This window comes from Oncorhynchus clarkii, chromosome 24, assembly GCF_045791955.1.
Source record: "Oncorhynchus clarkii lewisi isolate Uvic-CL-2024 chromosome 24, UVic_Ocla_1.0, whole genome shotgun sequence".
NCBI lineage: Eukaryota > Metazoa > Chordata > Actinopteri > Salmoniformes > Salmonidae > Oncorhynchus > Oncorhynchus clarkii.
The window spans coordinates 41518520-41536173 of record NC_092170.1 but is presented as its reverse complement, the minus strand read 5'-3'; the positions used below and the strand labels follow the sequence as shown (position 1 = coordinate 41536173).

General features: G+C 45.1%; 1 protein-coding gene across 7 annotated transcripts in view; it reads right to left on the bottom strand.

The window, feature by feature from the left end:
* Window positions 1–9161: 9161 nt before the first annotated feature.
* Window positions 9162–17654, bottom strand: part of LOC139383133 (protein-tyrosine sulfotransferase 1) — a 66536-nt gene continuing 58043 nt past the window's right edge. The window contains exons 4-7 of one of the 7 annotated variants that reach the window (XR_011628699.1): window positions 11599–11649; window positions 10820–10992; window positions 10690–10773; window positions 9162–10380 (exon numbers count right to left, since the gene is read on the bottom strand). Coding sequence is in view for 6 of the 7 variants with exons in the window: in XM_071127480.1 (XP_070983581.1) it covers window positions 10339–10380; window positions 10825–10992 (210 nt within the window). In the remaining variant the exon portion in view is untranslated. Of the gene's footprint in view, window positions 10381–10689; window positions 10774–10819; window positions 10993–11598; window positions 11650–17654 lie in introns of those variants that run through there. The other 6 variants (XM_071127481.1, XM_071127482.1, XM_071127480.1 and 3 more) reach the window with 6 other exon arrangements.

The following is a 17654-nucleotide window of genomic DNA, read 5'->3' as shown; positions in this document are numbered from 1 at the left end:
TTAGAGGCAGGTAGCCTAGTGGTTTAGAGGGGTGGCAGGTAGCCTAGTGGTTAGAGGCAGGTAGCCTAGTGGTTAGAGGCAGGTAGCCTAGTGGTTAGAGGCAGGTAGCCTAGTGGTTAGAGGCAGGTAGCCTAGTGGTTAGAGGCAGGTAGCCTAGTGGTTAGAGGCAGGTAGCCTAGTGGTTAGAGGCAGGTAGCCTAGTGGTTAGAGGCAGGTAGCCTAGTGGTTAGAGGCAGGTAGCCTAGTGGTTAGAGGCAGGTAGCTTAGTGGTTAGAGGCAGGTAGCTTAGTGGTTAGAGGCAGGTAGCCTAGTGGTTAGAGGCAGGTAGCCTAGTGGTTAGAGCATTAGGCCACTAACTGAAAGGCTGCTAGATCGAATCCCCGAACTGCCAAGGTAAAAATCTGTTGTTCTGCCCCTGAACAAGGTAGTTTAACCCACTGTTCCCTGGGAGGCTGTCATTGTAAATAATTTGTTCTTAACTGACTTGCCTATTTAAATAAAGTTCTTGATGCACCCATCCCGTTAGCGGGATCATTTCTGTCAACCACCGCTGAATTGCAGAGCGCCAAATTCAAATTAAATTACAAAAAAAAATAGTGCAATATAGCACAGTTTAGCTTGTTGTTAATCCACCTGGCATGTCAGATTTCAATCAAGCTTTTTGGCGAAAGCACAACAAGCGTTTATGTAAGGATATCTCTCTCAGTAGACAAAACATTACAAACAGCTAGCAGCCAAGTAGATTGGTCACGAAAGTCAGAAAAGCAATAAATTAAATCGCTTACCTTTGATGATCTTCAGATGTTTGCACTCACGAGACTCCCAGTTACACAATAAATGTTCCTTTTGTTCCGTAAAGATTATTTTTATATCCAAAATACCTCCATTTGTTTGGCACGTTATGTTCAGAAATCCACAGGCTCGAGCTGTCACGACGGGGCAGACGAAAATTCCAAATAGTATCCGTAATCTTCGTAGAAACATTTCAAACGTTTTTTAATCAATCCTCAGGTTGTTTTTACAATATAAATTGATAATATATCAACCGGGACTGTAGCTTCTTCAATAGGAGAGAGAGAGAAAATGGCTGCTCCAAGCTTTTATTGCTCATAAAAAACACTGCTGGCACCCAGCCATACAATGACTCAATGTGATCTTTCTCGCTAATTTTTCAAAATAAAAGCCTGAAACTATGTCTAAAGACTGTTCATACCATGGGGAAGCAATAGGAAAAGGAATCTGGTTGATATCCCTTTAAATGGAGCGAAGGCAGGCTATGGAGCATGTAGCTTTCAAAATAGAAGCCACTTCCGGGTTGGATTTTCCTCAGGTTTTCGCCTGCAATATCAGTTGTGTTATACTCACAGACAATATTTTGACAGTTTTGGAAACTTTAGAGTGTTTTCTATCCTAATCTGACAATTATATGCATATTCTGGGCCTGAGAAATAGGCAGTTTAATTTGGGTATGTTTTTCATCCAAACATCAAAATACTGCCCCCTACACTCGAGGTTAAAAAAAAAGAAAAAAAAGATCAGTACCCTTCTCCATCATAGAGACCAAAGACCCCATGACCTCTCCGTCACAGAGACCCCCTGACCTCTCCGTCACAGAGACCCCCTGACCTCTCCATCACAGAGACCCCCTGACCTTTCCATCACAGAGACCCCCTGACCTCTCCATCACAGAGACCCCCTGACCTCTCCGTCACAGAGACCCCCTGACCTCTCCGTCACAGAGACCCCCTGACCTCTCCATCACAGAGACCCCCTGACCTTTCCATCACAGAGACCCCCTGACCTCTCCGTCACAGAGACCCCCTGACCTCTCCGTCACAGAGACCCCCTGACCTCTCCGTCACAGAGACCCCCTGACCTCTCCATCACAGAGACCCCCTTACCTCTCCATCACAGAGACCCAAGTATTTGATACCAAATAGTGAGATTGAGATTCCTCTGTGTTGAATTGGACTAGGGGTTAAATGATATACAGTGCCTTGCGAAAGTATTCGCCCCCCTTGAACTTTGCGACCTTTTGCCACATTTCAGGCTTCAAACATAAAGATATAAAACTATTTTTTTTGTGAAGAATCAACAACAAAGAATCAACAATCATGAAGTGGAACGACATTTATTGGATATTTCAAACTTTTTTAACAAAGCACAAACTGAAAAATTGGGCGTGCAAAATTATTCAGCCCCCTTAAGTTAATACTTTGTAGCGCCACCTTTTGCTGCGATTACAGCTGTAAGTCGCTTGGGGAATGTCTCTATCAGTTTTGCACATCGAGAGACTGAATTTTTTTCCCATTCCTCCTTGCAAAACAGCTCGAGCTCAGTGAGGTTGGATGGAGAGCATTTGTGAACAGCAGTTTTCAGTTCTTTCCACATATTCTCGATTGGATTCAGGTCTGGACTTTCACTTGGCCATTCTAACACCTGGATATGTTTATTTTTGAACCATTCCATTGTAGATTTTGCTTTATGTTTTGGATCATTGTCTTGTTGGAAGACAAATCTCCGTCCCAGTCTCAGGTCTTTTGCAGACTCCATTAGGTTTTCTTCCAGAATGGTCCTGTATTTGGCTCCATCCATCTTCCCATCAATTTTAACCATCTTCCCTGTCCCTGCTGAAGAAAAGCAGGCCCAAACCATGATGCTGCCACCACCATGTTTGACAGTGGGGATGGTGTGTTCAGGGTGTTGCTTTTACGCCAAACATAACGTTTTGTATTGTTGCCAAAAAGTTCAATTTTGGTTTCATCTGACCAGAGCACCTTCTTCCACATGTTTGGTGTGTCTCCCAGGTGGCTTGTGGCAAACTTTAACCGACACTTTTTGTGGATATCTTTAAGAAATGGCTTTCTTCTTGCCACTCTTCCATAAAGGCCAGATTTGTGCAATATACGACTGATCGTTGTCCTATGGACAGAGTCTCCCACCTCAGCTGTAGATCTCTGCAGTTCATCCAGAGTGATCATGGGCCTCTTGGCTGCATCTCTGATCAGTCTTCTCCTTGTATGAGCTGAAAGTTTAGAGGGACGGCCAGGTCTTGGTAGATTTGCAGTGGTCTGATACTCCTTCCATTTCAATATTATCGCTTGCACAGTGCTCCTTGGGATGTTTAAAGCTTGGGAAATCTTTTTGTATCCAAATCCGGCTTTAAACTTCTTCACAACAGTATCTCGGACCTGCCTGGTGTGTTCTTTGTTCTTCATGATGCTCTCTGCGCTTTTAACGGACCTCTGAGACTATCACAGTGCAGGTGCATTTATACGGAGACTTGATTACACACAGGTGGATTGTATTTATCATCATTAGTCATTTAGGTCAACATTGGATCATTCAGAGATCCTCACTGAACTTCTGGAGAGAGTTTGCTGCACTGAAAGTAAAGGGGCTGAATAATTTTGCACGCCCAATTTTTCAGTTTTTGATTTGTTAAAAAAGTTTGAAATATCCAATAAATGTCGTTCCACTTCATGATTGTGTCCCACTTGTTGTTGATTCTTCACAAAAAAATACAGTTTTATATCTTTATGTTTGAAGCCTGAAATGTGGCAAAAGGTCGCAAAGTTCAAGGGGGGCGAATACTTTCGCAAGGCACTGTACTGTGTGAAGCTTCATCAAGTCTAACTTTGTTTTAGAGTGACACAACGTTAGTGTCAATGACCGAGCAAGTTAGTAGCCAGAGACTGAGTACAGCACATTATACACTCAGTATGCCAGTTTATTAGGTACAGTGAGTCACGTGGTCGTGGCTTCCTATATAAAGCAGGCAGACAGGCATCAAGACATTCAGTTACTGTGTGATTGAACGTTAAAACGTGCTAAATGAGTGACCTAAGCGAATTTGAGCGTGGCATCGTCGGTGCCAGGCTCACCGGTTCCAGTATCTCAGAAACGGCCTCCTGGGCTTTTCACGCACGACAGTGTCTCAATTTACAGAGAACGGTGGGACAAACAAACAAACATTCAGTCAGCAGCAGTCCTGTGGGTAGAAACCAACTCGTTGATTAGAGAGGTCGAAGGAGAATGGAAAGAACCTTGCAAGATAACTGGTGGGTCACAAATACCGACACAGTACGACAGTGGTGTTCACTGTGTTCCTTTCAGATAAAAACAAGAAGAAGAGGCTCCAGTGGCCATCACCATCACCATCACCAACACTGGACAATTGAGGAGTGGAAAAAAATTGTCTGGTCTGACGAATCCCGAGTCAGGATTTGGTGTAAGCGGCATGATTCCATGGACCGGTCCTGCCTGGTGTCAACGGTACAAGGCTTGTGGTGTACTGGTGTGGGGAATGTTTTCCTGGCTCACGTTACTGTAGGTACCTTGATACCAATTGGTCAACGTTTGAACGACACATTGTATCTGAACATTGTTGTTGACCAGGTACTAGATTCCTAATGAACTGTACCTAATAAACTGTCCACTGAGTGTATAATACCAGGGTGTTAGTAACACAGGGACTGGGTACAGTACAGTATATAATACCAGGGTATTCAGTGCACTACCAGCGGAGGCCTCTAGAGGTCACTAGCTTCCCACACAGGATTCCGTTTAGAGAGGAGCAGAAGAGTTGTGACCAACTTTTAGACCTTTTCATTGAGTATTTGTATGACTAATCAGTCTTGAAACTTCTTGCAAACAAACTATAGTTTTGGCAAGTCGGTTAGGACATCTACTTTGTGCATGACACAAGTCATGGTTCCAACAATTGTTTACAGACAGATTATTTCACTTATAATTCACTGTATCACAATTCCAGTGGGTCAGAAGTTTACATACACTAAGTTGACTGTGTCTTTAAACAGCTTGGAAAATTCCAGAAAATGATGTCATGGCTTTAGAAGCTTCTGATCCTTTGAGTCAATTGGAGGTGTATCTGTGGATGTATTTCAAGGCCAACCTTCAAACTCATTGCCTCTTTGCTTGACATCATGGGAAAATCAAAGAAATCAGCCAAGACCTCATAATATAAATTGTAGACCTCCACAAGTCTGGTTCATCCTTGGGAGCAATTTCCAAACGCCTGAAGGTACCACGTTCATCTGTACAAACAATATAAGTATAAACACCATGGGACCACGCAGCCATCATACCGCTCAGGAAGGAGACATGTTCTGTCTCCTAGAGAGGAATGTGCTTTGGTGCGAAAAGTGCAAATCAATCCCAGAACAACAGCAAAGGGCCCTGTGAAGATGCTGGAGGAAACAGGTACAAAAGTATCTATATCCACAATAAAACGAGTCCTATATCGTCAGAATCTGAAAGACCGCTCAGCAAGAAAGAAGCCACTGCTCCAAAACCGCCATTAAAAAGCCAGACTACGGTTTGCAACTGCACATGGCGACAAAGATCATACTTTTTGGAGAAATGTCCTCTGGTCTGATGAAACAAAAATAGAACTGTTTGGCCATAATGACCATCGTTATGTTTGGAGGAAAAAGGGGGACGCTTGCAAGCCGAAGAACACCATCCCAACCGTGAAGCACGGGGGTGGCAGCATCATGTTGTGGGGGTGCTTTGCTGCAGGAGGGACTGGTGCACTTCACAAAATAGATGGCATCATGAGGATGGAAAATTTTGTGGATCTATTGAAGCAACATCTCAAGACATCAGTCAGGAAGTGAAAATTTGTGGGCAGAACTGGAAAAGCATGTGCGAGCCAGGAGGCCGACTAACTTGACTCAGTTACACCAGCTCTGTCAGGAGGAATGAGCCACAATTCACCCAACTTATTGTGGGAAGCTTGTGGAAGGCTACCCAAAACATTTGACCCAAGTTAAGCAATTTTAAAGGCAATGCTACCAAATACTAATTGAGTGTATGTAAACTTCAGACCCACTGGGAATGTGATGAAAGAAATAAAAGCTGAAATAAATCATTCTCTACTATTATTCTGACATTTCACATTCTTAAAATAAAGTTATGATCCTAACTGACCTAAGACAAGGAATTTTTTACTCAGATTAAATGTCAGGAAATTGTGTGAAACTGCAACTGTTTAAATGCATTTGGCTAAGGTGTATGTAAACTTCCGACTTCAACTGTACATCCTTACAGTTGGCTCCCAATAATAACCTGCCCTCTTACTACCAAAATGGCTGCCATGGAGTGATGGGGTCCATAGAAGACCCTGTGATCACACTGCCCAGTCTTCCTCAATCCTGAGAGGTTGTGGAGAAATCAGCGTTTCAGTATGGAGAGTACACATCACAGGCCAATAGTTGGAAGGAAGGTGTTGTAGTGGAATGCTCCCAAATGGCACCCTATTCCCTGTATAGTGCACTACTTTAGACCAGGGCCCTATAGAACCCTATTCCCTATATATAGTGCACTATTTTAGACCAGGGTCCTATAGAACCCTATTCCCTATATATAGTGCACTACTTTAGACCAGGGCCCTATAGAACCCTATTCCCTATATATAGTGCACTATTTTAGACCAGGGTCCTATAGAACCCTATTCCCTATATATAGTGCACTACTTTAGACCAGAGCCCTATAGAACCCTATTCCCTATATATAGTGCACTACTTTAGACCAGAACCCTATAGAACCCTATTCCCTATATATAGGGCACTACTTTAGACCAGGGCCCTATAGAACCCTATCCCCTATATATAGTGCACTATTTTAGACCAGGGTCCTATAGAACCCTATTCCCTATATAGAGTGCACTACTCTTGACAAGGGCCCTATAGAACCCTATTCCCTATATAGTGCACTACTTTATACCATGGCCCTATAGAACCCTATTCCCTATATATAGTGCACTACTCTTGACAAGGGCCCTGGGCAGTGGTTCTCAAAAAGTTTTCCATTACTGTACCACCAAGTACATTTGGTTCTGCCCAGAGTACCACCTTTATATCAGGAAGCCTACAGGCTCATGAGTCTTCACAAGTACACTCTGTGGACAGGCCAAGTATCCCTGGTTGAGAACCACTGATGAAGAGAATAGGGTTCTTTTTGAACACTCATGGTTAAATTAGATATCTCTCATGGTTTAAGTTTAAAAAAAAAATGTAACCTTTATTTAACAAGGCAAGTCAGTTAAGAACAAATTATTGACAATGACGGCCGAACTCTAACCCGGACGACGCTGGGACAATTGTGCGCCGCCGTATGAGACTCTCAATCACAGCCGGTTGTGATACAGCCTGGAATCGAACCAGGGACTGTAGTGACACCTCTAGCACTACATGTGGTAGTTTCTGATTGAAGTGTGGAGGGGGAAAGTTTAGTAGCCTGGAATCCAAAACTGATTCTGTGATGTTTCACCATTGTTACAATGGTGAGCACAGTGTTTCAGTCTGGTTGAACCAGGCTAGATTTCTTCCAATCAAGATAATGAGTACCAAAGACTGGAAACATCCCCGTCTGTGGTAAGATGATGTGCATTTTCATACCGTATCTCAGACTGTTTACTAGGTGTAAAAATGTTTTAAACAAGAAGTTTAAATATAACTACTGTGCAATTTCTGTTGTTTTGAGAATCTCTGAAGTCTAGTAAAGATGTAAATTAAATATAACAAAAATAAAAAAGTCCAATATTTCTAATGAGGACAGTATATCAGGACATACAGTGGGGCAAAAAACGTATTTAGTCAGCCACCAATTGTGTAAGTTCTCCCACTTAAAAAGATGAGAGAGGCCTGTAATTTTCATCATAGGTACACTTCAACTATGACACACAAAATGATATTTTTTTTCTCCAGAAAATCACATTGTAGGATTTTTAATGAATTTATTCCTCATTTTGTCTGTCATAGTTGAAGTGTACCTATGATGAAAATTACAGGCCTCTCTCATCTTTTTAAGTGGGAGAACTTGCACAATTGGTGGCTGACTAAATACTTTTTTTGCCCCACTGTATAGTGGATTTTAATGGGTTTCTTTTTTGACCTTGTTTTTAGAGATATATAACTCAACGTGTGGAACATTTTGTCACACCTAGTTGACTTGTGTTCTCTCACTTCTGATGAATTAGAAAATACAATTTAATTTAAAAATGATGTTTTGAAAAAAAGCCCAACGTTTGAATTGCAGAGTGTATTGTGTGTAAAACGGATGCATCGTTTGCATTGAATGTAATGTATTACTATAAAAAAAAAATTAAAAACATTGTTCCTTATTATTAAAAGATTTTAATTACTGGAGGCGGCTCATTGTAACTCATTTTCAACATTCAGGTTACGTCCCAACCAGCACCCCGTTCCATATATATATATATATATATATTACACTGACCGTACAAAACATTAAGAACGCCTTCTCTTTCCATGACAATCACCTGGTCAGTCTATGAACCCTTATTGATGTCACCTGTTAAATCCACTTCAGTGTAGATGAAAGGGGGAGGAGACGGGGTTAACAAAGGATTTTTAAGTCTTGAGACATGGATTGTTTATGTGTGTGCCATTCAGAGGGTGAATGGGGCAAGACAACATTTTTAAGCGTCTTTGAAACGGGGTACGGTAGTAGGTGCCTGGTGGCGCACCGGGTTTCAACAGGGTACGGTAGTAGGTGCCTGGTGGCGCACCGGGTTTCAACAGGGTATGGTAGTAGGTGCCTGGTGGCGCACCGGGTTTCAACGGGGTACGGTAGTAGGTGCCTGGTGGCGCACCGGTTTTGAGTGTGTCAAGAACTGCAACGCTGCTGGGTTTTTCACACTCAACAGTTTCCTCTGTGGATCAAGAATGGACCTTCAGCCAGCATGGACCTTCAGCCAGCATGGACCTTCAGCCAGCATGGACCAGCATGGACCTTCAGCCAGCATGGACCTTCAGCCAACATGGACCTTCAGCCAGCATGGACCTTCAGCCAGCATGGACCTTCAGCCAGCATGGACCTTCAGCCAACATGGACCTTCTGCCAGCATGGACCTTCTGCCAGCATGGACCTTCTGCCAGCATGGACCTTCTGCCAGCATGGACCTTCTGCCAGCATGGACCTTCAGCCAGCATGGACCTTCAGCCAGCATGGACCTTCAGCCAACATGGACCAGCATGGACCTTCAGCCAACATGGACCAGCATGGACCTTCAGCCAACATGGACCTTCAGCCAGCATGGACCTTCAGCCAACATGGACCAGCATGGACCTTCAGCCAGCATGGACCAGCATCCCTGCGGAACATTTTCAAGTCCATGACCCGAGAGCTCAATATTAGGAAGGTGTTCCTAATGTTTTGTCCTCTGTTTTATAGTGAACTAATTCATGACAAGAGCCATAACTACATGCTCTATGAAGAAGATACGATGAGACGCTGAGTGCTTTCTCATCCCCCTGCTTGAATGAACACGGTTGCACCAATCACGTTATTATTGAGTTCAAGCTAGCTCTGGGCTAAAGTTTAGGTGACGTTTGTAGTGGCTGTTTACAGTAAACTGAAATATGGATTCCATTCTCCCCTGACCCATAGACTACTTTCAATCTGAGGAACAGTCAAGTTGGCAAATTTGGATTTTCTCCCCTGTCTTCCTCAGCTGAAACCCTGTTCGTTTTTTCTCCCTTCATGGCCGTGGTTTACGACCATTACCTACCACCCTCTTTCATAATTCATCATACCATCTCCGTAAAAAAAAAAAAAAAACACGTTACAAAATGCCATCTTTATCACTGTCAATACTTAACTAGGATCTTGTACATCACAGTACCCATGGAATTGCACGATAGAAAAGGCAAAATGACAAAAACAAAATGAAACATTAAAATAGATATAGCATCTTCGAAAAGCTACATTTCATCTATAAATACTGTACTTTTTTTTTTAGATTTACATTTAAAGTCCACTGTAGTTTCTTACAACAGAATCACAGATTTTTTTTTTTTTATATATATAGCCAGAAGAAAATCATAAAAACTACAAATCCAGATGAGCATGGTGTGACAAGAATAGTGTTGCAAAATTCTGCAAACATTTCCTCAAATTTCAAAAAGTTTTCAGGAAATCCTAGTTGTAGCATTACAGATTTCTTGCTGAACTCCGGAATCTTCCAAATGAGATTTCTGGAAAAAATCTAGGAATCTTTTGAAATTTGCCAGAATTTTGCAGCCCTAGACAAGAAAGAAACATAACATAACATCAACATTTTCTGGTCACCATTTTAGTGACAAAACACATCATTAGTTTACAGTACAACATCGAAGGCCAAAAGAGTTCTCCAAGCCAAGGTGGTCCGGTCCCCCACTGACACAGGCCAACGTGTGTGTGTGTGTGTGTGTGTGTGTGTGTGTGTGTGTGTGTGCGTGTGTGTGATGAAAACGGTTATATCAAGTCGTGTCCATGGAAGAGCACGAAGGTCCCCAAAAGATGATGCTGAGTTTATTGGATATCTTCCTCTGTCCATCGCTGCCTAGTCTGGCTCTAAAACACACACAAAACACAGAGTTTAGAAGTCTCACACAGACAGACAATGTATTTCACAAATCAGATGGAAACTACCAGAAAGATTATGAATTCATCCCACGTGGAACCCTATTCCCTATGCCAGCAGCATACCACCCTGCATCCCACTGCTGGCTTGCTTTAAGCAGGGTCGGTCCCTGTATGGGAGACCAGATGCTGCTGGAAGTGGTGTTGGAGGGCCAGTAGGGGGCACTCTTTTCTTCTGGTCAATTTTTTGTTTTACTCAAGGAGAAGTTTAGGAAAAAGTATTTTAAGTAAAGTATCTACGGTGAGGGCTGGATCGATTAAGGGTATCCCCCTAAAAGGCCTGTTTTCTATGTAGTGCATCACTTTAGATCAGGACCCAGGTAGGGAATATGGTGCCATTTGGGACTGAAGATTCAATTGGGTTATGCTACCCACCTGTGGCGGGTTAGGTTTCTCTGGAGTCTTCTGAAGCTGGAGAGAAGAAGAAGAAGATAGACTTGTTAGACTTGTGGGCATTATGGGAATTCTCTGGTCTGGAAAAGAAGGATGGTTCATCTGCTTCTCCCCTAACTGGGGTGTAGGTTTCTCTGGAGTCTTCTGAAGCTAGAGAGAGAAGATGGGCATTATGGGAATTCTCTGGTCTGGGACTGGAGTAGGAGGGATGGTGCATTATGGGACTGTGTGTTGTAAATCAACGTTTGTGTCAAAAAAGTATGAACTGTAGAAAGAAGTCAAATTCATCATGGCTCTGCGCAACAACAACAACACTTCCCAGAATCAGTGTTCACAAGCTGTGTTGCTGGCAGCATGTCGTGTGTGCTTGCTGTCGCACGGTGGCAGTAGAACTCTTCCCCCAAAAAACAACACATCAGTTCAGTGACAAATCAAAAAAAGGACCAACAGGAGACAGACAATGTGGTTATAGCTCACAAACCGCTGAATGTCAGAGGAAGTGTTCCTAAAAACACGAACACAAAAGGTGAGAAATGAGACCGGAGAACAACAGTCTAGACTACAGTACAACAGACAGAAAAACTTAGGTCATAGACAGCATGTCATCATGACCAACAACAACAAAAAACGAGACGAGAAATTCATGGAAAAAGCAGATGTAAAATTGTAACCAGATTTCCAATGAACAGCGGCCACCATTTTGCCACTAATATAGATAGCTGCAGAACATAACTACAGGCAGAATAGTTACTGTACCTGAGATTGTTCTCTTAGAAACTCAGGTAGCTGAAATTCACCTTTAAAGACCTGGAGAAAAAAAGGACTGGGTTTAGAGGCTAGGTAACATTTAAAGGCCTGGGAACACAAAGGACTGGGTTTAGAGGCTATGTAACATTTAAAGGCCTGGGAACACCAAGGACTGGGTTTAGAGGCTAGGTAACATTTAAAGGCCTGGGTTTAGAGGCTATGTAACATTTAAAGGCCTGGGAACACAAAGGACTGGGTTTAGAGGCTAGGTAACATTTAAAGGCCTGGGTTTAGAGGCTAGGTAACATTTAAAGGCCTGGGTTTAGAGGCTAGGTAACATTTAAAGGCCTGGGAACACAAAGGACTGGGTTCAGAGGTAAGTTATGTAAAGGAACACATGGGCAGAAGATTCAGATCTCCAGACCTTCAATCTCTATCCAACTACAGATCTAGTGCAAACCAAAACTAAATATTATGTGACTTAAAACCCTGATGAAACCGAAGGGCTGAAACATGTTGGTTTTGACTTTAAACCACAAAGAAGCATTTTCATCAACTTCCACCGTTCTCCAAGAGTTGCCGAATTTCCTCTTTACCTAAGATGATTCGACTCCACGTGATTCAAACGTTCTCCTGTTATCTTGCAATCAGTTATAACGCAGCCTCGGCTCTAGCGTCAATGTATCAATGTGTCCACTTCCTCTCACTAAGTCCAGCAGGATAAGCTAAGAGCAGGGTAGCTTTAACACTGCTGTTCTGATTGTGTTTTTTTCCATGGCTCAGGACACATTGACAGCCTCCTTCGACAGGTCTGGTTCAGGACACATTGAGTGTCTCTTGAGACAGGTCTTGCTAAGGACACATTGACAGCCTCCTGAGACAGGTCTGGTTCAGGACACATTGAGTGTCTCTTGAGACAGGTCTTGCTAAGGAAACAGTGACAGCCTCCTGCGACAGGTCTGGCTCAGGAAACATTGACAGTCTTCTGAGACAGGTCTTGGCATGTTAGTGACTTAGAAGCTCAGTATTCAGTACACATGTAAGTAAGTCCTTCCCCCCGTCTCAACGATGGGGAGAGTGTTTAACTGGGGACTTGGCACAGTATTCAGAGATGACAATAGAGAGACAAGAGAGAGAGAGGAAGAGAAGAGAGAGCGAGAGAAGAGAAGAGAAGGAGAGCAAGAGAAGAGAGAGAGACAAGAGAGAGGAAGAGAAGCGAGAGAGAAAAGAGTGCGGCGAGGAGTTGGCCAGCACCGAAGCCCAGAACAGCAAAGGCAGGGGGAAGAGAAAGAGGCAGACAGACTAGAGAAAGACAGACAGACAGTATACAGAGAGACAGACTACAGAGAGTGGAGGAGAGTGACAGAGCCACAGAGAGAGGGGGAGATGGAGGGAGAGCATAAGAGTGACAGAGCCACAGAGAGAGGGAGAGGTGGAGGGAGAGCAGGGCATGAATGGGTTACGGTTATCCTGTTCACATACAGTAGGAAGCAGCCAACATGTTGACATCTGGCTGACGGAGCATTTCAAAGTACCGTGTCCACAGACGGACAACATCAGAGAGAGAGGATGCCGATAAGAAGAGAGAGAGGAGGGAGAGAGATATGGAGAGAAGGAGAGAGAGGAGGGGAGAAGGGGAGAGAGGAGAGAGAGGAGGGGAGAAGGGGAGAAGGGAGGGGATAAGGGAAGAGAGGAAAGGAGGGTCAGTGTCCTTAAACAGGGTCAGAGTGACCTCATATCCTGGCTTTCACTACTGGCTTTGCAGTGTGTGTGTGTGCATTGCTATGTCTCGGCTGGTCGCACGGCCTCATTCTAAGATGAAGACTCTCCTGTCTTAGATAAACTCCTGGCCCAGGAGATGAAGACTCTCCTGTCTAGATAAACTCCTGGCCCAGGAGATGAAGACTCTCCTGTCTAGATAAACTCCTGGCCCAGGAGATGAAGACTCTACTGTCTAGATAAACTCCTGGCCCAGGAGATGAAGACTCTCCTGTCTAGATAAACTCCTGGCCCAGGAGATGAAGACTCTCCTGTCCTAGATAAACTCCTGGCCCAGGAGATGAAGACTCTCCTGTCCTAGATAAACTCCTGGCCCAGGAGATGAAGACTCTCCTGTCTTAGATTACACTCCTGGCCCAGGAGATGAAGACTCTCCTGTCTAGATAAACAACTAGCCCAGGAGATGAAGACTCTCCTGTCTTAGATAAACAACTAGCCCAGGAGATGAAGACTCTCCTGTCTAGATAAACTCCTGGCCCAGGAGATGAAGACTCTCCTGTCTAGATAAACTCATGGCCCAGGAGACGAAGGATTCTTATCACTTCTTCATCCAAATACAGTGAGAGGAAGAGGAGGGGTAGTTCTGAGTAGCTAGACATGACAGAGAGGAGGTAGTTCTGAGTAGCTAGACATGACAGAGAGGAGGTAGTTCTGAGTAGCTAAACATGACAGACAGAGAGGAGGTAGTTCTGAGTATCTAGACATGACGGACAGAGAGGAGGTAGTTCTGAGTAGCTAGACACGACAGACAGGAGAGGGTTCTGAGTAGCTAGACACGACAGACAGACATGAGGTAGTTCTGAGTAGCTAGACACGACAGACAGACATGAGGTAGTTCTGAGTAGCTAGACATGACAGAGATGAGGTAGTTCTGAGTAGCTAGACACGACGGACAGGAGGTAGTTCTGAGTAGCTAGACATGACAGAGAGGAGGTAGTTCTGAGTAGCTAGACATGACAGACAGACATGAGGTAGTTCTGAGTAGCTAGACACGACAGACAGACATGAGGTAGTTCTGAGTAGCTAGACACGACAGACAGACATGAGGTAGTTCTGGGTAGCTAGACACGACAGACAGACATGAGGTAGTTCTGAGTAGCTAGACACGACAGACAGAGAGGAGGTAGTTCTGAGTAGCTAGACACGACATACAGAGAGGAGGTAGTTCTGAGTAGCTAGACACGACAGACAGAGAGGAGGTAGTTCTGAGTAGCGAGACACGACAAACAGAGAGGAGGTAGTTCTGATTAGCTAGACACGACAGACAGGGAGGAGGTAGTTCTGAGTAGCTAGACACGACAGAGCGGAAGTAGTTCTGAGTATCTAGACATGACAGACAGAGGAGGTAGTTCTGAGTAGCTAGACATGACAGACAGAGGAGGTAGTTCTGAGTAGCTAGACACGACAGACAGAGAGGAGGTAGTTCTGAGTAGCTAGACACGACAGACATGAGAGGGTTCTGAGTAGCTAGACACGACAGACAGACATGAGGTAGTTCTGAGTAGCTAGACACGACAGACAGACATGAGGTAGTTCTGAGTAGCTACACACGACAGACAGACATGAGGTAGTTCTGAGTAGCTAGACACGACAGACAGACATGAGGTAGTTCTGAGTAGCTAGACACGACAGACAGACATGAGGTAGTTCTGAGTAGCTAGACACGACAGACAGAGAGGAGGTAGTTCTGAGTAGCTAGACACGACAGACAGAGAGGAGGTAGTTCTGAGTAGCTAGACACGACAGACAGAGAGGAGGTAGTTCTGAGTAGCTAGACACGACAGACAGAGGAGGTAGTTCTGATTAGCTAGACACGACAGACAGAGAGGAGGTAGTTCTGAGTAGCTAGACACGACAGAGCGGAAGTAGTTCTGAGTATCTAGACATGACAGACAGAGGAGGTAGTTCTGAGTAGCTAGACATGACAGACAGAGGAGGTAGTTCTGAGTAACTAGACATGACAGACAGAGGAGGTAGTTCTGAGTAGCTAGACACGACAGACAGAGAGGAGGTAGTTCTGAGTAGCTAGACACAACAGACAGAGAGGAGGTAGTTATGAGTAGCTAGACACGACAGACAGAGAGGAGGTAGTTCTGAGTAGCTAGACACGACAGACAGAGAGGAGGTAGTTCTGAGTAGCTAGACACGACAGACAGGGAGCGTTAACAAACTCTTATGAACATGGTTCCAAACTAGAACACAACACTGTCTGCTTTTCCATATGTTCTGGTGTGTTACTGTACCTAACACCAGGGAGGTGTGTTACTGTACCTAACACCAGGGAGGTGTGTTACTGTACCTAACACCAGGGAGGTGTGTTACTGTACCTAACACCAGGGAGGTGTGTTACTGTACCTAACACCAGGGAGGTGTGTGTGTGTTACTGTACTTAACAGAACCCTGCGTCAGGCTGTGACCAGGATGCTCTGAGAGGAGAGGTCATACTTCAGGGAGAGTCACAGAAGAGCTCTACTTCTCAAACCACCACAGGCTTGGCACCAACCTGCTGGATGGATTTCTCTGAGCCAGCCACGAGGCTGGAGCCGCCTGGTGTTGCCCTGCCCTTAGGCTCCCTGTGGGTGTGGCTGCTTGACTGTCTTAGTTGGTGCCTGGTAATGCCCAAATAGCACCCCTATATAGGGAATAGGTTGCCATTTGGGATATATCCTGGAACTGTACCCTGGGTGAGGCTGTGCCACGGTGGAACATCTCTCTCTCTCTCTCCTTCCCTCCCCTTCTCTCTCTCTCCTTCCCTCCCCGTCCCTCTCTCTCTCCCGTCCCTCTCCCTCCCTCTCTATCTCTCTCTCTCCCGTCCCTCCCCCCTCCCCCTCTCCCTCCCTCCTCCCCCCTTCCCCTCTCCCTCCCCCTCTCTCCCCCTCCCTCTTCCCCTTCCCTCCCCCTCCCTCTCTCTCTCTCTCCCTCCCTCTTCCCCTTCCCTCCCCCCTCCCTCTCTCCCTCTCTCTCCTTCCCTCCCCCCTCCCTCTCTCTCTTCCCTCCTCCTCTTCCCTCCCCCCTCCCACACAACCCAGGCGATTTCATCAAACTCTAGTTATCATTCCTGAGAAGTGATGAGGAAAAAGAGGAAAATCCAACCGCTGACTTTACCCTGAGGCCAGTAACCAAGGACTGAGATATTTACCCAGAGGCCAGTAACCAAGGGCTGAGATATTTACCCTGAGGCCAGTAACCAAGGGCTGAGATATTTACCCTGAGGCCAGTAACCAAGGGCTGAGATATTTACCCTGAGGCCAGTAACCAAGGGCTGAGATATTTACCCTGAGGCCAGTAACCAAGGGCTGAGATATTTACCCTGAGGCCAGTAACCAAGGGCTGAGATATTTACCCTGAGGCCAGTAACCAAGGACTGAGATATTTACCCTGAGGCCAGTAACCAAGGGCTGAGATATTTACCCTGAGGCCAGTAACCAAGGGCTGAGATATTTACCCTGAGGCCAGTAACCAAGGGCTGAGATATTTACCCTGAGGCCAGTAACCAAGGGCTGAGATATTTACCCTGAGGCCAGTAACCAAGGGCTGAGATATTTACCCTGAGGCCAGTAACCAAGGGCTGAGATATTTACCCTGAGGCCAGTAACCAAGGGCTGAGATATTTACCCTGAGGCCAGTAACCAAGGGCTGATATATTTACCCAGAGGCCAGTAACCAAGGGCTGAGATATTTACCCTGGGGCCAGTAACCAAGGGCTGAGATATTTACCCTGAGGCCAGTAACCAAGGGCTGAGATATTTACCCTGAGGCCAGTAACCAAGGGCTGAGATATTTACCCTGAGGCCAGTAACCAAGGGCTGAGATATTTACCCTGAGGCCAGTAACCAAGGGCTGAGATATTTACCCTGAGGCCAGTAACCAAGGGCTGAGATATTTACCCTGAGGCCAGTAACCAAGGGCTGAGATATTTACCCTGAGGCCAGTAACCAAGGACTGAGATATTTACCCAGAGGCCAGTAACCAAGGGCTGAGATATTTACCCTGGGGCCAGTAACCAAGGGCTGAGATATTTACCCTGAGGCCAGTAACCAAGGGCTGAGATATTTACCCTGAGGCCAGTAACCAAGGGCTGAGATATTTACCCTGAGGCCAGTAACCAAGGGCTGAGATATTTACCCTGAGGCCAGTAACCAAGGGCTGAGATATTTACCCTGAGGCCAGTAACCACGGGCTGAGATATTTACCCTGAGGCCAGTAACCAAGGGCTGAGATATTTACCCTGAGGCCAGTAACCAAGGACTGAGATATTTACCCTGAGGCCAGTAACCATGGGCTGA